The following is a 26,420-nucleotide window of genomic DNA, read 5'->3' on the forward strand; positions in this document are numbered from 1 at the left end:
GCTTGGGACTGGCTTCAAAAACGAGATCCTCAGATCTCAGCCTCCTGAGTGGCTAGGATTACAGGTGTGAGCCACTGGTACCCAGCATCACCTAGGTTTTGATGGCAGAGCTCACACCTTTGTCCTAGCTTTCATCCCACAGTATTAAAGTTGGAGTCATCCATGTCACCTGGTTTCATGAGACCAAGGACTACTCTGCCCTCAGTTCTTTTTTTTTTTTTTTTAATTTTGCCAGTCCTGGGGCTTGAACTCAGGGCCTGAGCACTGTCCCTGGCTTCCTTTTGCTCATGACTAGCACTCTACCAATGAGCCACAGCACCACTTCTGGCCATTTTCTGTATATGTGGTGCTGGGGAATTGAACCCAGGGCTTCAGGTATACGAGGCGAGCACTCTTGCCACTAGGCCATATCCCCAGCCCACTGCCCTCAGTTCTTGTTGACTTAGCAGCCAGCACGTGCCCACAGGGTTCAATGGCATTTGCAGGCTCAGCACAGACCTGGGTGTGAAAGAGGGTTGAAGACTGGCTGCCCCATTCATTTAAATATGGATGTAGTAGGAACCCACAATCCAAATCTAGTCCCATGATAGTTGCTAAATTAATCTCAAGTGGGGGCATTGAGACTCACAGACCTAAACACCCTGGGGTTTGGGCAATGATATCCTTCTTCTAAAGCTGGATCATACTGTGCCACTGGTGGGGGCTGCGGGGGGGGGGGGGACTGGCTAATCCTTAGGCCACCCACTGCCCACACAGACTACAGACACAGCTGAATAGCCAAGGGGTCTTCTCGAGCCTGAGCTGAAACATTCCCTCCACGAGATTACAGTGCTGCCAAGGAGGCCCACTCCCCTCAAAGCACACAAACCCAGCACTTCCTCCTCACATGAGCCCAAGCAGGTTTCAGACAACTCCTGAGGGCTTAGACTTTCCTCTTTCCTTCATTTCATGTACACACACACACACACACACACACACACACACACACACACACACACACACACACGAGAACCCCCCTCTTGAAGAACACATAAGAAGGCTGCCACAGACTCCCCCTTCCACAAAGCCAGCCAGCTTGCCTCTCCTCATGCTGTTCTTTTCTTAGAAGGAAGGCAGATTTGCCAAGGGGGATTCTGGATGGTGAAGCAGAAATGCCTCCTGAATGAAACATTTCAGATCCAAGAGTAACCTCTGCGTGTAAACTTCCTCCTCGCTACCCTGGGAACAGGAAGTGCACAGCCTTTCCCATGGCAGGTGGCGGCTTCCCAGGCAGATTAAATTCCTATGAAAACTCTACTTGTCTGGAGGTGGATCCAAAAAAACCATGAGTCCCAGGAGTTTCTCAGAGACAAATGTTTACCAAAGTGTAAAGGAAAAGTACAAAGACAATACCACTTCTATGGCCAGCCCCAAACCACAGGAACAAAACTCATACACCTGCAGAGACTCTTGAACTACTTGCAAGCTGGCAGGTCACTGCTGGTCCCAGTAGGCCACTCTATTACTGTGCGCCTCTGTGCAAATTCAGTGGGCTTCACTGCCCACACTTATAATAGGCTGGCATGTATACAGTAGCTGCCCCACTCAAGGTGGAGAGAAGACACGGCAGGTAGGGGGTGGAGGGAGGCCAGCTTTCCCCCACCCCAGCTTTGCTGGGTAATCCACGCCCCCTGCCCCCTTGTATCTGGCCTACATGTTGAGTCCTTGCCTGGTGGTGATCTAGGATTGACTTGCTCACATATTTCACAGACCCTGGGCCTGAGAAATCCCAGAGCAAATCGTGAATCAAAACTGAAGGAGGAAGTTGGGTGCCAGTGGCTCATGATACTCATTCCTGAGTGACTCAGGAGGCTGAGATCTGAGGATCGCAGTTCAAAAGCATCCCGGGCAGGAAAGTCTGTGAGACACCTATCTCCAACTAACTACCTAAAAGCTGAAAGTGGTACCAGGCTTGAGCCAAGTAAAACAAGAAACAAACAAACAAACAAACAAAACGTTCAGGGGCAGTGCTAAGGCCTCCAAGTTCAAGCTCCAGGATAAGTACAAAACAAAACTGAAGCACTAAGGAATTAAGGTACATGTACACAGGCAAGCACAGGCCTTATGAAGACTTTGGCCTTCTGTGAGGATAAAGAATTCCTCTTCTAATCCTTTCCTGACCATGGCTATACCCACAGGACTCTTGCACTTCCTAATTCTTAGGTCACATGACACAGGGAACTAGTTACTCAAAGGATAAAAATCGAAGGAGTGGGGAGAGGGTTCAGGAAATACATACAGCATGTCGGGGCAGTTGTCTGGCTTGTCCAGAAGACCGCCCTCCATGACGAAGCGAAGGACTTGCTCGTTGGACAAGCCTTGGTACGGCTGCTCAGCCAGTGTGGCAATTTCCCATAGGACGACCCCGAAGGACCTACATGAGAAGAGAAACATGAGTGACGTAGAAAGCCACTAGCAGGACTGCAGGCCTCCGTCCTTCCTTCTTCCTACATTCTTGAATAGTTTGATGCTCGCCATATACATTTCCGGTCCCCATCATGTATCCATCTTGCAAGGTGATGCACGCAGACCCCAGGGTTCCGGCCTGGCCATAGATTTGGGATGATGATCAAGTATCTTAGGTTTCTCATCTGAGTTCCAAGCCAATAGTTAGGAGACCTATATCCCATGATGCTCTGCCTGGACCCCCAGTGCAAACTCTGATTTGATAGGCATGGGATGGGAACCTAGGCCTTTATATAAAGCGTTAGAGGGATCTTGCTTTGAGCCCAGGAAGAGAATACCACAGAACTTAAGAACTTCTGGCCCGGGGTTGGGGGCTCTGTCACAGGTGGGGCACTGGGATGGGCTGTGCTGGTTTGTGGGTTATGTTTTATAACCAAAGACCCTTTTGCACAGAGTCTGGCTGACAAATGCACTCATCTGGGAGAGCCGTGGGCAGCTCTATCATGAAGGCAGTTGGCTCATGAGTTCAGAAGATCAAACCACAGCAGGTGTAACAATACATAGACACATTTCCTATAGCTAACTGTTTACGAGGAATGTTATCATCTGCCAAGTGGATGTGCAAGTCTTTACCCTTGACAAATCCTATTTGCCATCATGCTGCCAGTGGAAAAAAGCAAGCTGACCACCGACCAGCTGCCCACGAGGCTGCTGGTGGAAACCTGAAGGGCGCTGGCCGTGCCTGGAGGAAGAGGCTATGGGGGGCTATAGGCAGAAGAATCTGACCCTGAGTCAGAAAGATTGGTTTGCTGTTTTAAATCCTTCCTACAAACAAAAGGGTTTTGTGCACATTGGTACTCAAAGCCAATGATAGACATAAATAGAATCTTAGCAATCAGAAGACTTGACCACACCAAGGTTCTTTTCTTATGGCCAGGGATTAGAGACATTGTCTTCATGTTGTGCAAGAGACTCAGAAAAGCCAGATCCAAAGGCCAGAGCGCGGCTTGAACGATCTGCAGCCAACAGAAGTGGCTTTCTGTCATCTTCGCTGATGGGACCTCTGCCTTCTCAATCCTGTCCGGTCACATCTACAGCTTGCCTTGGTGCCCACCCGAGTCTGAAACAAGGCCTGGGCTCACAATGATCAAATTTCTATGTCTCCTGACTCGAGGCTGGTCTGGCCTATTTCTCTTGCTCCATTGCCCTCTCTGGCCTGTGTTCCTGGCTTCCAGGCATCTAGCTCTTGCTGGATGGTTCCCACGCTGGCCCTGGCAGCTCTGACGGCTCTCCTCTAGCTTTGTCACTTAGCTATCCACAAACATGCTTCCAGCTGAACTCTGTCCTGCACCCCGTTTATTTCCTGGCCTTTCTGCAGGCAACGCCTCATTCCACTGGAGCAGCCTTGCCCGGGGAAACCCAGCCTCTTCAGTTCTACCGCCAACAGAGGTTAGGGGACTTTTCTGCTCAGGCTGGCTTCAAGCCATGATCTTTAGATCTCAGCCACTGAATATTAGGATTAGCAGTGTGAGCCACTGGTGCCTAGTACCCAACTCTAGCACCAGGCTGTCCAGTCCAGCGACCTCTATATTCACTCTAAAGCCTGTAGATGTAGCCTTCAATCCCTAGCAAGCTGACCAAAGACACAAGGTAGCACTAATAAACATCCCAGGCACCAGCAAGTCGGAACATTCAGAGTCCACACTGCTTGCTGAGGGAAAGGAACTATGAAAGCAACAAACACCCCTCCATACTTGTGACCATTTGGAAAGCTCAGTAAGCCAAGAAATAAAGGCCGGGTTTTGGCGGGGGAACAAAGGGTTGGGAAGGTGGTTTAGTGGTAGAGTGTTTGCCTAGCATGAATGAAGCTCTGGGCTCGATTCCTCAGTACCACATAAACAAAAAACTGGAAGTAATGCTGTGGCTCAAGTGGTAGAGTGATAGCCTTGAGCAAAAGAAGCTCGAGACAGTGCCCAGGCCCTGAGTTCAAGCCCCAGGATTGGCTAAATAAACAAGTAAAGGCTGGGAGTGATACATATTCTTGGGATGGGAATACAACCTGGCTGTGTGTCCACGTCTGCAGTCTTTCCCCCATCTCCCTCTAGGCCCAGGGGTAGGCCATGTCTTCTAAACCAAATGGGCCATTTGAGGGGGAAATGGGAGCTGAAGGAGAAGCTGCCTATCATTAATAAAACCCTAGAACAAAGTGTTAGATGACAGAGGAGACTGGAGGAGAAGAGACTCGCGTGTGTGACCCCACAGCCTGATCAGAAGATAGCCAATGGGTAGTCACACAGAGAGTGACCGGAGCCATGCAGGAAAGGCACACTCCTGCCTTGAGTCTGGTGGTCCACCCGTCCTTGCCCGGAGGTCAATGTGCAGTCTCTGGCAGTGTTTCCAGAGACGCCCGAATGCCAGCTGTGGAAAGTGCTGTGGACAGGATTCAGGGCTGGACCTGATCTCAGAGAGGCTTCCCTAACCCTCTACCCTCCTACCAAGTCCAATCTGGTTCTTCAGACTTGGTTGAAGAATAACTGTCCTGTGCTATCGAATACATTCTAAACATGCCCCACATTCTTCGATGAGGGGTGGGGGAGGTAGCTTCAGGGCAGAGCCCAGGCAGCTGAGAAACCCACATAACCCCACATCCTGGCCTTTTCCCCAGCCCCACTGTATCCTCAAAGGCTGGGTTGAGAAAACAAAAATACTGCAGCACTGTCAGAGCCTAGCCGTTTGATGGAACGAATCCCAGAGGCCCGCTCTCCTGGGTGCCTGTTTTTCTCTCCTTGGTTCATAACAGTTATGTAGTTCAAGGGTGGAGATCGGCATGGGGCACCCTGTGGATCTCTTTGCTGTTGCTGCTGCTGGTGATGGCTGCTAACCAGAATCTGGGTAGAGTCATTCTGTGAGAAGTTAAGGACTCTTGTTTCATCCACCCACCCTGCCGCCTATGCTTCCATTCTTCAAACCGACCTCAAAGCTTCCTGAAGCACGAAGCCTAGAGCAAACCCATGAAAGAGAACGCCCGGGTGGGCCCTTCCCTGCCACTCCAATCTCAGAAGTAGTGCATTCGCTTTGTTGATTTGACAGAAAAGAGGTAACCATCTTGGACAGGCTCACTGGCTCAACAGATCTCATCTCTGAGTTCAAGAAGCAATCGGGCTCTGCTGGGTCCTATGTCAATGCTATTTCCAATTTGCACCTGTCCTCCAAATGAGACTTGGAGCTGTTGACTGCACAAGGTTCATGAAGTTAAAAAAATAAAAATAAAAATGATGTCGGTCACTACTGAAATAGTTCCTCTATGCAGTCATCCACAGCTGGGAGTAAACAACCACCGTTTCTGTAACATAACAGCAACGGGATCTCCCGAGAGGAAAGCCAAGACACTCGTTGAAATTCTAGAAGGTGGATGTGCCAGGGCTCTCGCCTGCCAAGAAGTTCAGTTGTATTTCGGAACCTGACTGCTTCTACACAGCGTTTCCAAGGAATGGCAGTAAACAATGCTACAGGGAAGTCTTTGTACCCCTTGGCCAATGTCCTTTTGCCACATTACTACTAAGGGAGACATTTGGTTTTCCAAAACCATTCATGGATTCACAGGGATGGTTGCCTCCCAGAGAGGGGGTAGGCAGCAGATGAGACCAGCAAGAAAACTCGAAAGGTTCACAAGCTTTAAAGGGGGAAGATTCCAATGGCACAACTCCTTTGAACAACTAACCCTCAGTTTAACAAAATGAACAACAGGAAGCCCAAATACATTTTGTCAGAGGAAAGTGAGGAGGCTCAAGGGGCCGGGGGCAGATGAATGGAGAGAGGAAGGGTGGGCCATGCTGTTCTATGTACATGTGTGCAAATGGAACCAGGTGACTTGAGTGGATGAGTGGGGTTCGGGGAGAACTATGCAAGAGGTGACAATCAAGATGCACTATACTCGTAAACTGATATGTGCAACTGGAATCTCTGGGCAACTACTTCAAGACAATAAATAATAAAATAAAATACAGCAGTGTCTACAGTCTGAAGATTTCAGCTAGGGGAGACAGGTATACAAACCCAGTACCGAATGAATGAGAAAGAGGAAAACAGAAGAAAGGGAAGCAGGGGAAAAGCATGTCCTTAACTTCTGGGAATGTACTTAAAAGCTACTGAAAATGTTTGGGAGTCCCACAATGCCCTTCTCTCCTTAGCTGCCCCCACCGGCAGCAGGAACACCACCAAGAGTTCAGGGTGGATATCAGAGGAAGGCAACAGATATCTCGAGGAAAAGAAAGCCCTGGATCTTTAGCAATGGCGCACACAGAGGCTAGAGGGACCTGGCTGGCCTTATACCAATGCTTGTCCTACCAGACATCCGAATGAGTGGTGAAGACGCCGTCCTTGAGTGACTCCGGAGACATCCAACGCACAGGCAGCAGCCCCTTGCCTCCTTTCCGGTAGTAGTCTGTCTCATAGATATCTCGGGTCATACCAAAATCTGGAGGGTACGGAGAAGGGGTGGTGGTTATGTGGCAGAAAGAAGCTCAGGGGATGAAGCAGAGACACCGTGGCTGACCCTAGCACTGACCGGGCACCTGATTCTCTCCATGTTCAAGGTGAGACACGGGCAACCCGCTCCACTCTCGGGAGGCCCAATAGTAAGATTTGTAATCATACAAGGGACAGACTGTAAAGGGAGATTAGGCCCGTGACAGCTAACTACCAAGAAAGCTCTGGTCATATTTATATAATCTAGCTTCCTTAGGGAGTTAATTCTCTTCTTACATTGAAAAGGATGGGCCGTTTGCAAATTGTGGAGTTCCTTGATCTATCAAGAAAACTGTGCCCTCACAGACCATGGATCCGTAACACACGATTTTCAAGCTTGGTTGCCTAAGTGGGAGAGGGCACACTTGTCTTCTTGGTGGCCTGGGCTTATGACCAAAGAATAGGACTCTCCAAGCTTAGTAAAGGGGAAATCACTCAGGGTAACCAACCACAAAGATCAAAGAACACGGTGAGACACGTAAGAGACGCTATTTACTAGGCTCCTGCAGCAATTACCCAGCGCTGTTTTTCAACATAATATACCCAATCGTTCCTAAAAATTTCTTCCATTTTCGATGATGCCAGGAGATGTCATGTAATTATGTTTGATGGCAGGCTTGCTCTATAATCCCAAATTATTTGTTCTCTTTCAGATTTGGACTTTCCACTCAATCATATGACCTTTTCTCCCATGGACTCCTCATTCTCAGACCCAGGAGAAAGGACTGTTCTATTCTGCCATGTCTCTAACACTTGCTGCAAGAAGAAAGGCTACAAAAGCAAAGCAAACTCACAAAAGATGGAGTTTCATGGACACTGACCAACATAAGCTGCTCTTGTCCAATACAAAAGGCCAGCCAACTGCTTCTGGTGAAATGATGTGACATGTGTTGTGTTTGTAACTACAGGGGATGGGGGACACTGGGAAAACACTGATGAACCCTGGCAAAGAATAAACATCAAGTGCTAAGGTCAGATCTGACTTAGTCCAGTGGCATGCAAAGGAGAAGACCTCCCTCGGTTACCTGCATATAATGGGAAAGACAAAAGTAGAGGGGGAGAAAAATCACCTCTCATCTTAAACACGAAAGAAAAAAAATCGAACTCTTGAAAGAAAACCTTCCAATTATAAAGAAAGGATCGCTATAAATATGTCACATGGCTGGATAGCAAATCTCAGTCCCCTACAGGGAAGCAGAAAGAGTACTAAGGAAGCTCCATCAGTATGCGGAGTGGCTTTTCCCAGGATGCCCCGGGACAGTCTCCTGGGATATCTCTATTTCTCTGAGGGCTGCTTGGTCAAGCTGGGTATGTACCACAAGACCCTAAATGTGAGAATGCCTGATGGCCTCGCCAGAGCCACACTGGGGGATCACGAGCAATTCCAGCCCCTCTAGCTCCTCTAAATAAATGCAAAGTGAAGACAGTGCACCTCTGCTTTGGAAAAAGGAAAAGGGAAAAAAAAGAAAAAGCATTGCTAAGGCAGAGCATGTGATTCAAGAGCTAGACAAAGAGGTTAACTGTAAATAGGTTTCCTTGAGTGCTAAGTTGTCTCTGCACTTTCTCAGGCTGAATGTTGGGTAGTTTTCTGAACTATCCTCCTATTCTAGTTCGAAGATATAGGTCGTGGTCCAAGCGGGTGGTGTCCTGAGCTCGCCTGATGCTCTGTGTGTTTTGTGAGGTGGATGAAAAGACCAAAGAAAACCCCACACTGAAAGGGTGAGAGAAGTGATCAGTGATCAGAAATTCAACTCAACCCTTTCTTTTTGTTTTGGTCTAACAGTAGGAGGGGTGGCCATGGGAGGGTCAGTCAGCTAAGATCACAGTGGTGCAATCACAAAGGGGTCAAAAGCTTGGAGGCTGACCAGCCTCCCTCGGGTGTGAAATGCCTAAGCACAGATCTTCCCTCCTCTGAGGGACTGCCATGTCTTTGCCACTGCCCCTTCACGTCTTAGAAAACTTCACGGATCTCTGCAGGGAGAGCACGCCCTAGGACCTAGAGAATTTGTGGCAAGATTGTACTGATGGCTGTTATTCTCATCTGAGGATACTACCCTGATTATCAGGGTAGCCAGTGCTGAGAGGGTTCTTCTACCTAAGTGACCTCAGGAGCCACGGATACTACATGGTAGTGTCCACATGGACCACCATGTTCATGCACTCCCAGGAAGAGAGCCAGACCAGGCAGGATGACAAGCAATTAGCTGTACACCTTTGTATTCAAGAGGAGGTTCTGGCACTTTAGGAATACACTGGGCAAACTCTCCTGGGGGGAAGGATAACTGCCACCAGATCCCTAAAACCACCCGTGAGTTTAGTTCTTGTCTGGATCTGGAAGGCAAAAGCGAAGGACGCACCTCCGATTTTGACTGTGAAATCTTCGGCCACCATGCAATTGCGGGCGGCCAGGTCTCTGTGGACGAACTTGTTGGCGTTAAGGTACGCCATGCCATCTGCAATCTCGCCAGCCATCTGGATCATCTTGCTTAGACTGGGTGGTTCTAGGACTACATTCTTCTGCTGGAGATGAGAAAAAGAAAAATCCGTGTGAACAGTTAGGCAAAAAAAAAAAAAATTATATTCAGTTCCTGAAGGGGAGTTTGGCAAATCCATCTTCATTCAATCTGAGCATCCCAGGTCATTCTGCTCAGAGACCAGGACTTGCTCTGAAGGCACCTATTATTTTGAAGAGCACAGTGTCGACTCAGTGGTCAGCCATGTGCCTGACCTCTGAACATATCATACAGGGCTCTTGAGGAAGCACCAATGAGCACTGCTTGGACAGGCATTTTCCAAGAATCATCTAATGTGAAGCAAGCAGTTTTTTGGATGTGAAGGATTCTTACTAAGATTACAATTAGCTGGTATTTTTCCTTTGATTTCTACAATCAAAGTAGAAGAAAAGGGAAAAGGCACATGACAAAGGCCCCGCAGGAATGTGCATCCCAGATGATGATGCCTACTTTATTTTCCAGGGAGGGACCTTAGGAATGATTTCATCTTCTCCTTCCCTACCTGCTCTCTTCTAACATACAAAGATACCAAAGGTCAGCATCTTCACTTTATTGTTTTCTGTGGACATTAAAGGCTCAGCCTCCATGGCCAGCAGCACGGACAAGTAGCCCCCTTTGCAGAAGATAGCAACATACTGGCTTTGGAATTAAAAACTACCCCTAAGTTGGCAGGCACTGGTGGCTCACACCTGTAATCCTAGCTACTTGGGAAGCTGGAATCTGTTCATGAGAGTCTTAGCTAAAAATCAACTAGCAAAAAGCTAGAAGTGGAGGTGTGACTCGAATGGTAGAGCATTAACCAGCCTTGTGTGAAAAAGCTAATGGACAGTTCTCTGAGTTCAAGCCCCAGTACCACTCCCCAGCCCCCATTAAATCTGACACATTCAGAGTGGATTTCAGATCTGAAAAGGACTTGAGTAAACACTTCATCTGCCTTCTTCTATTATACAATGGGGAAACTGCAACCCAGAAACCTGGATTGGCTAGCTGAGGACTCCAGGGAACCACTGGGAAGACCACTGCTTGGACCTGAGTTCTTATTCTGTGCCTAGATTGGGGACAAAGGGGTGATTGTGTTCTGCTTTTCCAAGGAGCCACACATAAGGTGGGCAATTCATTTGGCAGGAAAAGGCAATGCCATGCAGGGGTGCTAGGGACCAAGGCTGGGAGGAAACAGAGGCTTGGAGACTGACTTGCCAATTACCTGGCTCAGACCCTCGGTCCGCACTCAGCTCCCGAGGCTCTCACAAAACCCCAAACAGCATGTGTTGTAAATAAATGAGATCATTTGTGCTTGGAGCTAAAAGGAAGGGACTGTCATTTGGGAGATGACTAAGTTGTAGGTTAAAAGAAGAAAACAAGAAGTTCAACAGAATGACAAGAGAAACACAAAGGGGTAGGAAGAGGGACTAACTCTAGGGAATGCAGGCAGATGTACTCCATCCCTTTAAGTAGCATAGTTAGGGTCTAAGGAGACTTGAGACCCACCGAGATGGTCCAGTGTGAGGTAGCTGCTTTCAGCATTCTTTCTCTTGTACCTACTGACTCATTCTTAGAGATCATGATATATAAAAGCCTGGCTTCTACATGTTGAGAAGCTGGCTTGGGGGTCAACAGGAGAGAAGTGGGGGGGGGGTCCCCACAGTGACTAGTGAGAACTCACATAGGACTTGAGCAGGATTTGAATTCGAAAGCTTTTACTAGTTGAGGTGACTATAATTTAGGACCCAGCCTGATCTGTGGATGGAGACTATGAGACATCTTGCCTCCCGGTTGCGAAGAAGGCACAGCTGGCAGGCAGTACAGGGAAAGCCTGTGTGGTGGGAAATCACTCTTGCCACTCCCCAGGTATACAGGTAAGGATCTAGCCAGCCAAACACCAAACTGTCTAAAGCACTTATGGGCTGGCACTGGCATGGCCTGGTTGGGACGAGCACTACAGAATCCCAAGTCCCTGTTAGGAAGGTCTACATCAGCCTGCATTCTCGACGCATAACTAGCATGAAGTGAACAGTCAACACAGAAGAGTAAAGCGATTTACAGGCATAACGCTCCCCCCCACCCCAGGGGAGTTGGTAAAGGAAACAGAACAGGCAAGGTCACACCATGAAATGTGAGGACTGACCTCTGTTTCTGGCCTCAGAGACCTGAGGTAACTTTTGAGATCGCCCCGGGTCATCAGTTCCATGATGACCAGTGTTGGCTGGCCCTGGGACACCACACCCAGCAACCGTACCTGGGGAAAAAATCACAACAAGAAGGTTGGACATTGCTTTGCAGTGTAGTGCTGGGGCCTGGTAGATGGGAGCAGGGCCCAGATGAGAGGACCAGGGCTAACTAGGGAAGTTGGAACAGGCACATATCAATAAGGCAATGGGGAAGCTATCTAGAAGGCAGAGGGCAAAAGACATCAACTCCACAGGCTGGGCCATGGGGGGCACATAGGGGAATCCCTGTAGGACTCAGGCTTCCTGAAGACTTTCTCTTACCACGTGGTGACAATTGAACTCCTTCATCACTGAAGCCTCATTGAGAAACTCAATCCTTTCCCGCATGCTGGCTGCCTCATTCACCGTCTTAATGGCCACTCTGGTTTCAGGCTCATCTTTAACTACACCCTTAGCCACACCTTCATAGACCATCCCAAAGGACCCTTGCCCAAGCTCCCGGCTCATGGTGATCTTCTCTCGGGCTACTTCCCACTCATCAGGAATGTACACTGGAGAAGAAAAATAGGATTGAAACAGATTTGGAATACACCCTAGAGTCCACCAAGTGTAGCTTGGAAGTGTGTGTGTGTGTGTGTGGGGGGGGGGAACCTTGAGCTGGAGAAGACAAGATGTAACTTCCTAAAACCCACAAGAGAAAAGATCAGGAAACAGTGGCATGGCTTGCTCTCCTCATGCTATGGATTTCGGAAAGACTATGTGTGGTTAGGTATGGATACTCTAAGTCTTGGAGAATTCTAGGATAATTCTAGGAACTCAAAGAGATAGCTTGGGCCAAAGGTCTCTCAAAATCATGCAAATATCTTCCCCAAGAACAACACTCCTGACAATCTCCATAACCTTCACAATAGCCTTGGCTGGGACCCTTACCATCTGCTGCACTGAAGTACTCTGGGTTCACAGAGGCATACAGCACTCCATTGCCCAGCCTGCTGTTATTCCTGTTAAAAAAAAAAAGAATTGCAAATTAAAAGATTTCATCTCTATATATTTCTGGAATACTTTCATATTCTCTCTCTCTCTCTCTCTCTCTCTCTCTCTCTCTCTCTCTCTCTCTCTCTCTTTCTCTCTCTCTCTCCCCTTCCCTCCCTCTTTGGGCTGGTCTTGGAACTTGAGATCAAGGCCTTGCACTCTCATTTGACTTTTTTGCTCAAAGCTGGTGCTCTATCAGTGGAGCGATAGCTTTGCTTCTGGCTTTTTTTGGTGGTTAATTGGGGATAAGAATCTCACTAACTTTCCTGCCTAAGCTGGCTTTCAACTGAGATTCTCACTTAGATCTGAGCCTCCTGAGTAGCTAGGATTATAGGCATGAGCCACTGGCACCTGGCTTAATCCTTTCATTTGTGCTATGTCCATATTATTTGTTCGGTCTCATAGAGTATCCCGAGGGATCCTACAGAAGAAGGGTATTTTGGCAGGGAGTTCTCCCATTTACCCTCTCAACTCAGTTCCTGGTAGACCAGCAGAAATTTGAGGACAAGACTCCTGGCTTCTTCACTGGGCTCCGGAGAGTGGTTTCAGAGACTTTTGTGTCTTTGCTTCGTTGGAAATAACAAGGCTTATTTGATGAGGAGGACTTAGCTAGCACACTTGGAAAAGTTCTCTATATGCCAGAAGTCTCAATATGTGCTAGAATTACCAGTGAGGTGAAGATGGACTCTCAGTGAGTGGGGTGGGGAGATATCCCACAACAAAACAGTCCAATTATGTTAAAATGATTAAAGAAGGCCCTTTCTTCCTGTGAAGGACACTGGGCTGGAAATCAAGTTTCCTAATCTGTACATTTTATCCACAAGATCATCTTCACTCAAGTTCAAATTATGAAACCACCTGACCACAAACATTACCTTCACCTGGCTGAGGCCCTCACCTCTTTCGGTGGAAGACGTACAGCATGATCACCAGCCCCCCCACAATCAGCACGATGGCCACCGGCAGAGCGATGATCAGGTGCATGAAATTTTCATAGGTGGCTGCAGGAAGAAGGAGAAACCGATAGGATGTCATGGGGAGAATGGTCTGGTATGCTCTTGCTTAGCAGTGTGTGTGTGTGTGTGTGTGTGTGTGTGTGTGTGTGTGTGTGTGTGTGTGTGTGTGTGTGTGTGTGTGTGTGTGTGTGTGTGTGTGTGTGTGTGTGTGTGTGTGTGTGTGTGTGTGTGTGTGTGTGTGTGTGTGTGTGTGTGTGTGTGTGTGTGTGTGTGTGTGTGTGTGTGTGTGTGTGTGTGTGTGTGTGTGTGTGTGTTTTGGTACTAGGGCTTGTACTCAGGGATTCATGCTCTTTAGGTTTTTTGTTTTTGCTCAAGGTGGGTACTTGACCACTGAGCAACAGCTCCACTTCCGGCTCCTCTTTGGTTGGAATTATGAAAACAAGAACAAAAATCCTTGAAAACTCCTTTACTAAGTAAATGGTATCCGAAACACACTAAGCCAACTGAGTAATATATTGGGGGAGGAGGGTAGGTAAAGAAGGTTAAGTAAGCGCAGACTGAAATATGAACTCATTTTCTAAAGTACAGTCTATTCTGATAGCTGAAATGGTAGAAGGAAGGAAAATAATCTTTGAATGCCACTAAATGACTCAGTGGAAATGCATGCATTTGCTGAAATAAAAAGGACAGAGTCTTCCATCTAGAGTGTTCAAACCACATTGACCTTTATCTGTCTTGAGATAGTTTCAGCATTAATACACACTCAGGCACATGTGTTACACACACAGGTGTGTGTGCACACACACATACCATCCCTTACAAATACTGCTCTGAATTTCTCCCAAAATTTGAGACCACAGAACTTGTCACAGTCCCTGCCATTTGTACAACAGATGACAGACCAGCCTGGCCCTGGGGATCTGTGTCCTCATCCCTGAAGGTTCTGCCAGATGCAGAAAATCGGCATGTCAACAGGTAGAAGAAAGTGAACCACCCAAGGATACAAGGAGGGAGTGAGGGAGGGAAAACATGAGAGACAAGGGGTGCTAAGCAAAGTTCCTTGAGCCTGAGTCTTTAAAAAAAAAGGGGGGGGGGCCTGGGAATATGGCCTAGTGGTAGAGTGCTTGCCTCACATGCATGAAGCTCTGGGTTCGATTCCTCAGCACCACATATATAGAAAAAGGCAGAAGTGGTGCTATGGCTCAAGTGGCAGAGTGCTAGCTAGCCTTGAGCAGAAAGAGGCCAGGGACAGTGCTCAGGCCCTGAGTCCAAGCTCTAGTACTGGCAAAAAGAAAGAAAGAAAGAAAGAAAGAAAGAAAGAAAGAAAGAAAGAAAGAGAGAGAGAGAGAGAGAGAGAAAGAAAGAAAGAAAGAAAGAAAGAAAGAAAGAAAGAAAGAAAGAAAGAAAGAAAGAGAAAAAAGAAAGAAAGAAAGAAAAAGAAAAAAGAAAGAAAGAAACCTTCCTGGGTACATGGATTTTTTTCTAGGGTACAAGGCTTGGAAATAAACACTGGGGCAAAGGGTGGGAAAGCCAGAGCACTGTACAAACTAAGTGATTTCAATTCCACTCTACAGGTTAAAAGGAGGCAATGTTTTCAAAACCATCAGTGAGCTGGTCAAATTCATCCACTGGACAGACAGGGAGTCATGGCCACGGCCAGGTCTTGGAGAGCTGGGGAGGACATATTACATGGCCTGGGCATGTCCTATGAAATCTCTGCTCCTTTCCCGTTGCTTATCTATGTAGTCCAAGCTGGCCTTGGAGTCACTGTGTAAACCAGGCTGGCTTCTATCTTACCATCCTTCTGCCTTAAAATCCTCATGCTAGGATGGCTTGGTAGTCATGCCCTACCAAACCCAGCACACTGCTTATTTTCCACAAACAAGCAAGCAAGTCCACAGGGGTGACTTGCCTTTTTCACAATCACATAGGCAGCTGACAAGTCATGGGCCCTACATGGAAGTCCCACCTTCCTGCAGTCACAGCTTATAATAATCCCATGACACAAGCGACTCAGAGGCTCTGAGCTACAGCGCTGGTGGTAGCGTGATGAGATCGCTTACTGGGTTGGCACCGCAGACCAAGTTAAGGAATGGAGGAGGGCAGGGGGGTTCAAAGGGCAGTATTTGATTTTTGAAGTACCTGTTGGATAAATATCTGGAAATATCTACTTGGAGCTCCCTGAGGACTAAGGTATAAGGATTATAAGCCACTTACCAAGAATTTTTTTTTTCACTAGACACTAGTATTCTTCTTACTCTTTCAATACTATTAAAGCTGAGCTAGTTTTTACAATTAATGTTTTAATTGAGTAGATTTCAATCCAAGTATAGTTTCATGAATCTTACCATTCCTGAAAATCTTTACTAGGCATAAATGCCAATTTAAAGAAGGCAGAAGGCTTTTCCTTTTTTCCCCACCACCCCTAAGGACAATTTCTTATGTTTGTACCATTTATTCTGCTTGGTCAGATTGTACTGTGTTCTCGTTGAGTTTCACATTTCAACAAGGACACAGAGAAACCAGAACACATCTAGAAGAACAAAGTGATTAAACGGCTAGAAAGCTGGTTGGGGTGACTGGGCTATATAAGAAAAGACCAAAAGACCAGAGAAAATTCAATCTGTCGACGTGAAGTCTGAAGGGTAATTTAATGGACTTGAAGCATACAAAGAGTTCCTAAAAAGACAGCAGGTGCCAGAAAGTTCCCAAACCTTCCTCCGTCTCCCCGGAGAGGTAAACATGAGAATACGTGCCTAAGCTGTAGCAAGACAGCCTTGCCCCACACCAGGAAGCAAAGCCTGCACATCCATTGTATCTCCCTGTGGTATCAGCCAGCGTCCACTGCAGAAACTCCAGGGGCGCACAATCACAAGGCATCAGTAAAGGCCAGCAGGGAATGGGTCCTCTCCCAGGAAGAGATAAGCTCACTAATGCCCAGAAAACAAGGCTGCAGACCACAGCCAAGTACCAGGCCTCTATATCTAGGCTTAGTTCTTATGGGACAGATGTAGGGGCAGAGGGAGAAAGGGTGAGAGAAAAACACTACTCTGAAAAGGGTGCTGGATGGGTGACATAACCTGCTGTGTTTTGGATTAAATGTCTTCCCAAAGCTCTACGTGTCAAAGGTTTGGTGGTTAGCCTGTGGGGTGGTGGTTCGGGAGGTGGGGCCTAGTGGGAGGGAGTTAGGTCACTGATGGAGAGGAGTGGGGTTATCTTGGAAGGGGACGGGAGGGGGGGGAGGACTCTGATCATGAATTGAAACACTAGAGACCCTGAGGGAAAATAAGCCTTTCTTCCTTGTAAGTTAATTCTCTCTGGTATTTTAATCACAGTAATGGAAAGTTGACTGACACAGCAGCTAGCTAACTAGTAAGACTAGTTAAGTGGAACACAGGGGAGAACTTGGGTTGTTTCCAGGAACAAACTTAATTGCCTAAGCATCTGCTTACCTCTAAAACCCAAATCTAGGCATAGGCCAGTGAATACCACGTACATGAGATGCTGGCTTCAGTTTTGCAATGCTACCCAAGCTGTCCTTCTGCTATCTGTCTCTAGGAGGATTTTTCAGCTATGAGCACCAGGCGCTTACTAGGTAGACTAGAAGACAATTTTGTGTTTTTTTTGTTGGAGACTTTTACTTATTCTGACACATGAAAATTACATAGACAACATCTATTAATCACATATGGTATGTTTTGAAAGTATATGTTGAGCTACTAGCGTAAGCACTACCTCAAATTCTTATTTGTGTTTGGGGGGGAGGAAACACTGAACACTATTCTGTTTGCAATATTCAAGAGGATGTTGTAGATATTAATGACAGCCTGTCATTCAATTGAAATAACTTGAAATTTTGACTAACTTTGACCAACATCTCCCCAAACTCCCTCTCTTAATCATCGCAACTTTTTTTTTTTTATCATACTTCAAAAACAGACAGTACATGGTTCTGTTTCACTTGCAATTTTACAAAATTCAGTTTGAAATTTGATGTTGTCCCATAGAATGCCTTCCAAGAACTCTGTCCTAGGGTCCGAACAAAGCTTATAATGTTCCCCATCAGTTCCAACACAGAACTGTGAGCACGATGTGCATTCAGCACACACTGGTGCTTTCTGTGATTGTGTATTTTACCAACTGGCAGGCAAGGGAGGCGGGGAGACTAGATGACAGCCCAGGATCCTCTTAGGATCCGAGGCCCTTTGTATGTGTGCCTAGTGAAAGGCAGGGAGTGGAATGGTCCTTTGAATGCTTGGTAAACGCTTTGGAACATAAGTAAGGGGCTCTTCTGGCTCTCCACTGCTTATTCCATGACCCAAAGAAGGGCTCTTCCAGACTGTCACATGAGATAAGGACCCACGGCTCAGTGTGTCCTGTGTGTTACAAGGCCCTGTTCCTTAGTGTGCTCCTTCTAGAAACAGAAAATCCAAATAGCCTCAGCAACACAGTTTTCTGAGTCCTGGTCCAGCCAGCCTCAAGTTTTACCATATCACTCCTTCCATAAGTCTTACTTTTGGCTGGGACGTAGAAGAACACAGGATCTGTCCATGACCCATTCCCAGAGAGAGAGGTAGCCTGAATTCGAGCCGTGTAGTTTCCTGGGTTTAGCCGGTTAAGCCTGGCCCCTCCATACTTCCTGTATTCCTGTCTGGATACACATTCCCGCTGGTCCTGGGGAAATAAGACATCGATATCATTTTCCTACAATCACAGAGAGATCTGGCACCTGCCAGTTCAGCTTGCCATACTGGTGTCTCCACCTGCTCAACCTCTGGCTACCCACCAAACAATGATCTTCATTATCAATAATATGAAAGAAACCAAGACTTTAAAAAGGTAGCCCTCACCGGGTACTGGTGACCCACATCTGTAATTCTAGCTACTCAGGAGGCTGAGATCTGAGAATCTCAGTTCCAAGCTAGTCCAGGCAGAAAAGTCTATGAGACTCTTATCTCCAATGAACCATCAGAAGATCAGAAATGGTGCTGTGGTTCAAAGTGTTAGAGAGCCAGCATAGAGCAAAAGAGTTCAGGGATAGTACCTACGCTCTGAATTCAAGCCCCACAACCACCACCACCAACAACAAAGGTAGTCCTCAAGAGAAAATAAAGCACACCAGAAATGTAACCAAACATGGTTTGGAACTAAAAGAGAACCCAGGAAAATTAAAAGTTCTTAAGATTGCCAGGCACTGGTGATTCATGTTTATAATCCTAGCTACTTAGGAAGCTGAGATTTGAGGATCTCAGTTCAACGCCAGCCTGGAATACACAGATTCATGAGACTCTTAGCTCCAACAAACAAGCAAAAGGCCAGAAGTGGAGCTGTGGCTGAAGTGGTAGAATGCCAGCCTTGAGGGAAAAAAAAAAAAAGAGGACTAAGGAACAGTGCCATCAATATGAGGGGAAAATTAGGTCTTAAAAATATATCCCTCCAAAAAAGGTAGAGCACACCTAGAAATTATAACCAAACTTTGTAACTATAAAAAAATAACTCCAAAAAAATTTTAAGTTTTTAAGACTGATTTAGACTGTGGCATAGAGTCATTCTCTACAATAAAAATGGTAGAAATGTAGCCTGGCTAGTTGTATAACCTGGAGCTGTTAAAAAGATCTAAATCCTCACTGACTGAGCTAACCAACAGGTAACAGGTAACCTGTGGTATGGACTGACACAGTTGCAGCCTGTCTTACCTCCACTTGGGAACCATATTTGATTTCATACATCAAAATGAGTCCATTTGGGTTCTCAGGTTCTGGCCACTTTAAAAAGATGGAGTTTTCTGGCCTTGGCTCCCAGGTAACCGGTCCAGGAATGTCATCTGCTCCTTCTACATCAAAGTGTAAAGAAATGACAACATTGGAACTGCTCGCATACCTGGTGGCCCAAACCTCTCAAGATGCCATGGTATCTTCCCTTTTAATCCTGTGGTCTGCACAAGAGGAAATGCTTGGCCATCTAGTAACCTTTTCCTTCTATTCTTCTTCTAAGACTTGAAGAAAGGAACCATCAGGGGTCTCTTCTATAATCCCAGCTAGTTGGGAGGTGGAGATTGGGGGGCCTCATCACAAACACAACATTATCTGAAAACTTAAATTTAAAAAAGAGCTTGGGGGCAGGGTTCAAGCCATAAGAGCAGCCGCCTAGTAAGTGCAGAGACCTAAGTTCAAACCCTATGGCCACATATGCCCCCGCAACCCCCTCAAAAAAATAGAAAAGGAAAGATTCCATTTAACACAGCAACAGTGACACTGAAAGGCTGTGATGCACTGAGCTGAAGTGGCCATGGAACCTGGAGGATCCACTACATGGTTCACTCAGGCTGACATCATACAAGGCATCAAAGCCCAGTGGGCATTGAAGGCCATCCACCAAGCCAACCTGGGGGGAAGCAGGGGGCAAGGGAGCCACCTCTGCCATCATCACTTCCTTCAGCCACTGCTGATCTTGCAAGGTGGGGAGTCAAAGTCATAGAAAGTTACAGCTGAGAAGGGCACTTTCTGCTCCTAAGTGGGCTGAGGGAAAATGTGGCACAGAGGGCAAGGGCTGCCCTAAGGGATGTGGTATGTGTGTCTCAGAACCACACTCAGGAGGCCTCTCTGCTCACATTCCCATTATCTCCATGCATTCTACCTGACACCTCCTGTGAGAATGAGAACTGGGTAGTTCAGCTCTTCCCAAGGATGCTGAGTAGCTGCCTGAGCCACAGACACTGTCCAATTGACAGTGGACAAACAAGGCCAAATAAGCAGGGCCACAGGTTAATCCAGGAGCTGATGGTCTTGGATCAAGGCAACTGATAACTGACTGTTGCCCAAAAGTCCTCATTTTGCAGACTTGGTCTCCAGCCTGTACTTACAGGAGATTTAGAACCTTTAGGAGGTAGGGCCCAGTGAGAGGAACTTAAGTCACTGGGGGCAGGTCCTTAAGGGAGGACATTGGGATCCTCTGGTTTTTCCTTCCTTGCTGCCATGGGTAGCAAAGTTTCCTCCACCATATACTTCTACCATGTTGTGCTGTTGCCTAGCCACAGGCCCCCAAAGCCAACCAGGGACCAAGCAACCATGGATTGAAACTTCTGAAACTGTGAACCAAAAGGATCCTTCCTGTTTCATAAGCTCCTTAGCTCACATATTCTGTCACAGTGATGGGAAGCTAACTTGTACAGTGGCTAAATGAGGATGATACTGAATCTGGATGAATGGGAGAGGGAATGGATTCATTGACTACAACACAACTGGGGCAGAGGGTTTACAGGTACAAATAGGCCATGTAAACTAAACCAAGTACATAACCCAAGTGGAGTAGAAAGAACTCTACAGGGAGATTGAGAGTGTTTTTAATAGAGACAGTGTGAAGGGAAGGATGCCACTGTGAGTGTATATGTTCCATTCCCTGGCAACTGGTTGACCCATGCTGCCTATCAGTGATCACAGGTTCTTTAGTAGGAGTGAGTCTAAGGGTTATAAGCTGGGGATATGACTACTGGATCTCTCCATACCTGCAGGCATGGTTCTTGCAAAGACAAAGTTGGAGGCACTGCAACCCAACTTCTCAGCCTCATGGTTACAGCTGTGAATATCGATGCGGTATAAAGTAAAAGGTTGGAGGTTTGAAATGACAGTTTTCTCTTTGTTATCCACTCTGCTCTCAAAGAAAGGGTATTCTGTCTCCACCTCTTCTGGGTCTGTGATATTGTAGACGTCCACCACCGTGGCGTTCCTGCTCCGGCTGGACATGGTAGTGTTGGCCACCTGCATGACATCTCTCCGCTTCCTTTCAGGTCTGCAAAGGAAGAGAGAAGCTTGTTTGTAATGCGATGCCTCCAAATCTTTTTGTCTTTAACTAGGGTAATAGGAAATAGAAAAGAATATCCTTAACCTTGGAGTAAGAGGAATTATTCAGGCTCCTTGGATGAGAACCAGCAAGTAACAAGGGGATTTCCTTCTTTATTATTTACCTTGCTTTCTGTACTCTACACCTGGAGAATCAACACACATCCTCTCTCCTTGGCTCCCAGAGTGATTTCTCAATGATACCAGGAAGAAAACAATGCCTCAGACACCACTGGCTGGGCTGTGTACTATTTCATTGGAATGCTGTGCCACGTGGCGTAGACCTTATGGTTTTAGCACTTAAGGAGATAATCCAACTAGCTGTACTAAGATTCATTAGGGGACAAGGGAGAGTTTGTTAGGGAAGATAGCAGACAGAAAGGTTTCATTCAAAGGCCTGTCATGGTGGCTTCTTTGATCCTCTTTGAAATTAAGTAAAGAAGTCCTGGCATGAGCAGCAAAGCAAATGCCTGAGCCCTAAGGTCTTTATTACTCCAACACAACCCTAGTATGTATCTCAGTCAGGATCTTCAGCTCCACCACTTTAGCCAGGCCCTCAGCCCTTTTTGTTCACTCTTTCTGATGGAGTCTTGCACTTTTGCCCAGGCTGGCCTTGAACCGCTAACCTTCCATCTCTGTCTTCTATGCATCAGTGATTGTAGGTATGGACCACTATTCTTAGCCCATCCTGTAGGTCTTTTGAGCCTAGCTTTGTCTCTTACTCATAATGGGCACCTGTGGCGTCCCCCAGGTACCACTAATGAGCAGGGTAAAGACTTTGTCATGAACTTAAGTACAGATGAAAAATAGCAGTCACAACAGAAAAGCAGAAGGGAACACATATGGTCCCCACAGAAAGGTACCACCACCCACCAGTGCAGATGAGGATGTCATCTTCCAGTTGCTGCCTTGTAGAATGCAAACAATGGGCTTTGGGGCTCTTCCAGTAACATTGGAAGCAGAAGATGGAAGAGGCACACAGATGGATCAATGGCAACACTGGGGTCAGACATTGATGAATGGAGGGAAAAGTTGGCTCCTGAACAAACTGGCAGGTGTTACCCATGTTGTGAGTGGGCAAAGGGGAGTGGGTAGAGGGAGTTGATGAATGTTTTCTCTAACAATCTAAGAAAATGGGGAAGCCTAGCTAGGAGAAGGTCCATGAGTCTTCAGTATTGGAGAGAGAAATGCAGTGTGGAGCAAAAGTCACCTAAGAAAGGGCACCCTGGAAACCACACAGAGGCTCAGGTATTTTACTGATCCCTCAGCCAAAACATGAAAGAGAAAGCTGGGACAGGGCTGGTGACTCCTCAGTCTGCTGGGTCCCCAGAGTCACCTGCAAAAGTATGGTCCTTCATTGGATGGGGCTATAACCCAGCTCTAACAGTTCAAACTGTCCAACACAGTACAGTGGCTCACACTGTGATCCAAGAGACTCAGGAGGCTATGATTAGGAGGATCAAGGTTCCAGGATAGACCACATAAGAAGTGTGCAAGACCCCATGCCAACCAATAAAAATCTGGACATGGTATGCACACCTGTCATCTCAGCTTCAGCACTGTTGTCCAGGCTGGCCTGGGGAAAAAAGCAAGACTCTATCTCCAACATAATCAGAGCTAAATGGTAGAGAACCTATTTGTCAGGTGTGAGGCCTTAAGTTCAAACTTTAGCAATGCCAAAACCAAACAAAACCCGCCTAACACAGATAGGTATGTCCAATGTGAGGAAATGACAGGTCAGGGGTAAATGTATTTGTTTTCACAACGCTAGGGAAAGGGTTGAGAAATGAGGTCTCTCATCTACCATCCTCACACCCTGCAAACGAACCAACTTATTAGGAAGGAGAAAAACAACAAAACCACATCTGTTGCTAGAGGTCCTTTCAACACATTACCAGTAAGTTTCCTGCCTTTCCTTCAAGGCCAACAGAATGCAAACTTGTGCCTACAAATCAGAAATCGCTTGGACTTGCCCTGCTGCAAAGCAATAGCCTGTATGTTCACCCAGTCACCATGAGGCCTCCCCCCTCCCCCCCACCAGTCTAGGTGATTGTCAATACACACTTGAGGAGGTTGTACAGTACTTAGAACTGATACCAAGTTGGAGATTACAGGAAGGCGTCCACACTGAAGATTAACAGGAAGGCAGGGGTGGTGTAAGCAGAGTGGTCTATATGTAACTCTTTGCCAACACCTACATTCCAAACGGTAGGACCAACCCTTACTGCCAACTTCCCTCACTCCCCTCTGACACAATCTACTCACATTGGAGAACCTGCTACTTCTCAACATCTGTCAACATCCTAGCTAGTTAAACCAAACTACATGATCTGGCAAACAACTATGGATGTCGATGAAAGATATTTATTACCAAGTATCAACTCTAGCATCCATTTTGTTTCCAACATGTTGGACACATTAGACAAATGGAGGAAACTACATCTGACTTGTTTGATTTCAGCCCCCAAATAATTTCTTCTTTGAAAGGACTGAAAGAAATCAAAATAGGATTTGGATAATTTAGTTGTAAAACCACCACCAAGAAAACCCATAAAACACACACCACACACACACACACACACACACACACACACACACACACGGCAAAAAAAAAAAAGCAATCAGACTTAATGATTCATTCCTTCTGTCATCTGGACAACTCTTATGGAATCTTGTCAAAGCCTGTACGGAGGTCAGATTTATGCCTTGGTCAGAGGCAAACAAACATTAAGTTCTCATAAATAGTCATAACTCACACAGGCAAAACCTGGTATCTCCCTTCATGCATGTGAAATCTGCTTTGCAAGGTGGGGGGCAGGCTGAGAGAACATACATTCACCATTGGGGTATGGCAAAGGGAAAACACATTTGAACAGGAACACTGCACTAGCAACATCTAGGCCACGCACAACTATGTCATCACTGTCACTAGGACTCCATATCCAATGACAAAACCAAGGTACTGTCCACTGGCAGTTCCTGTGTGTGATCCACAGGGCAAGGGGAAGAGATGGTGGAACCTTTAAGATGTGGGAGGTTTGGAGGGAGATAATCAGGTCACAGAGGACACTGCTCTCAGAAAGGATTACCACTGGCCTTGAGGAGAGTCAGTGCCTCTTAGGAGAACATGTTCTTATAAAAGAAGGTCACAACTACTCATCTCTGGCTTCCTGCCTTCTCTGAGTGCTCTCCCTCTCACATGGGCTGTGCATATGACCTTGTGAGCAGAGCAGATGCTGACTACATGCTCTTAAACCTCCAGAACTGTGAGATTTACATACTGACCAGTGTCTGGTATTTTCTTATAACAGAAAACTGATGACTAGCACCTCCTAAATCTTTTGCCCAGTAATCTGGGCCTCTGATAGGCTAGGTTATGAATCAATCACCAGTTGCCTTGGATAGAGAACTAACAGACAACTTGCGAGTGATATTCCATACTCATCTGCTCCTATAGCAATGGGGACTGTTGGCCTCTGCTGGCCCAGATGGAATGGACTACAGGAAGACTGCAACCAAGAGAAAGAACTTTACTATGTAAGAATGTGGGATCAAGACTCACAGGGAGGTTATCAGTCCCACTGAGTCATGGTTGTCAAATACCTTTGAGCTCTTCCGAACTGTAGGAAGCACACACAATCCGTAGGTATCACAGAAAAGAAAACAGTGGTATACAGTGACCTAACACCTGAATAGCAGGCCCACAGGCCCAGCTCCAGGAAAGCAAGAGGGAGAGCCTGCACTGGCTCCTAGCAACTGCAAGCCCTAGTGGCTTCACTTCAAGAAAGTGGGTGGATACAAGACAACAACAACAACAACAAAAAGCCCCCGAATTGTGAGGAGTTTAAGTCTCAAAAGGAAATACTGCTCTGCCCTAAAAGGTCTTTATTTCCTGCTTCACTGATTCTTCAGAGTAAGAGAGCTATCTTTGATCATTTCACAAATATCAGGACAATTCATTGAGGGGGGGGGGAGAGGAGGGTCACTTTAATGTTTTTATGTTCACTGTTTGACAAGAAATGTATTTGTTTCCTTATTTATGTAACTGTAACCCCTCTGTACATCATCTTTACAATAAAATAAAATAAAATTTAAAAAATCCTTTATGCGGTTACAATGTAAGAAAGACTGTAAGTGTAGAGCAACAATGAAATAAATTCTACGGGTTTTGCAGGCCTCTCAGGGGAAGAGAACAGGCCAGGCGAGGATTCAGGTAGCACCTTGTAGGTACACCGCTGGTTGGAATCCAGCCACCCACCCACCGTCCAGGCATGAAGTTCTTTCAGAATTCTGAACTGTAGCCTTGGAGGAGGGCCGGAAGTCATGGTCACCCTTCCATTTCCAAACTGACTGATACTCCGCCCCCCCCCCCATTCTTCCTTTGCTCCTCCTCTGTGGGGCTGAGTCGGAGACAGAGGACAGGAAGGAGTACGAATGCAAAATCTGGGCCCAATCTTCCTTTGTGGCTTTGAGTTGTACCCCACACTACTTGGTGGGGATTCCCTGTCCAGGGAGCAACGCCCACTCCTGTTTTGCAAGGACAGATGTACCTGGGCACGAAGATGGAGTTGTGCAGGAAATTCTCAAAGACTTTGCGGTACTCGGCCTCCTCCTTCTCGGCTTGCTTCTCAGCTTCCGTTTTGGGGCAAGTGCAGCAAGGTCCTTTCTCCCCCCCGCACACCTCTGTGTTGGGATTCTCCGTGACTTCCTCCACATCGATGGTGCCATCAGCGTACTTCCTGATGGGAATTTTGTCTTTCGGGAAAAGAGAAGCCGAGGGGAGGAGGAATGAGAGGCAGGTGTAACACAGCTTGGGAGGAAGAGAGTGACTGTCAGCTGCCCTAATGTCAAGGAAGGAGGGGGCTGGAGCCAGGTGCTAGAATCACATGCCTGTCATCCTAGCTACTCAGGAGGCTGACCTATGAGGATCATAGATCAAAG

The 26,420-nt window shown here is 46.8% G+C and overlaps 1 protein-coding gene and 1 long non-coding RNA gene across 3 annotated transcripts in view; one reads left to right on the plus strand and one right to left on the minus strand.

Annotated features, from left to right (window-relative positions):
• The window catches only part of Igf1r (insulin like growth factor 1 receptor), a 224,827-nt gene that overhangs the window by 4,504 nt on the left and 193,903 nt on the right, over positions 1 to 26,420 (minus strand). Inside the window, exons 10-20 of one of the 2 annotated variants that reach the window (XM_048369547.1) lie at positions 26,030 to 26,234; positions 21,146 to 21,429; positions 19,338 to 19,474; positions 18,156 to 18,315; positions 13,584 to 13,686; positions 12,584 to 12,654; positions 11,975 to 12,204; positions 11,611 to 11,721; positions 9,330 to 9,489; positions 6,793 to 6,922; positions 2,279 to 2,413 (exon numbers count right to left, since the gene is read on the minus strand). In XM_048369547.1, coding sequence (XP_048225504.1) covers positions 2,279 to 2,413; positions 6,793 to 6,922; positions 9,330 to 9,489; positions 11,611 to 11,721; positions 11,975 to 12,204; positions 12,584 to 12,654; positions 13,584 to 13,686; positions 18,156 to 18,315; positions 19,338 to 19,474; positions 21,146 to 21,429; positions 26,030 to 26,234 — 1,726 coding nt within the window. Of the gene's footprint in view, positions 1 to 2,278; positions 2,414 to 6,792; positions 6,923 to 9,329; positions 9,493 to 11,610; positions 11,722 to 11,974; positions 12,205 to 12,583; positions 12,655 to 13,583; positions 13,687 to 18,155; positions 18,316 to 19,337; positions 19,475 to 21,145; positions 21,430 to 26,029; positions 26,235 to 26,420 lie in introns of both variants that reach the window. The other variant, XM_048369548.1, reaches the window with a different exon arrangement.
• Positions 13,366 to 19,692, plus strand: LOC125368537. Its single transcript, XR_007214246.1, has 3 exons — positions 13,366 to 13,376; positions 18,102 to 18,106; positions 19,493 to 19,692. It is a non-coding gene; the product is annotated as an uncharacterized LOC125368537 (long non-coding RNA).

Source organism: Perognathus longimembris, chromosome 20 (genome assembly GCF_023159225.1).
Source record: "Perognathus longimembris pacificus isolate PPM17 chromosome 20, ASM2315922v1, whole genome shotgun sequence".
Lineage (NCBI taxonomy): Eukaryota > Metazoa > Chordata > Mammalia > Rodentia > Heteromyidae > Perognathus > Perognathus longimembris.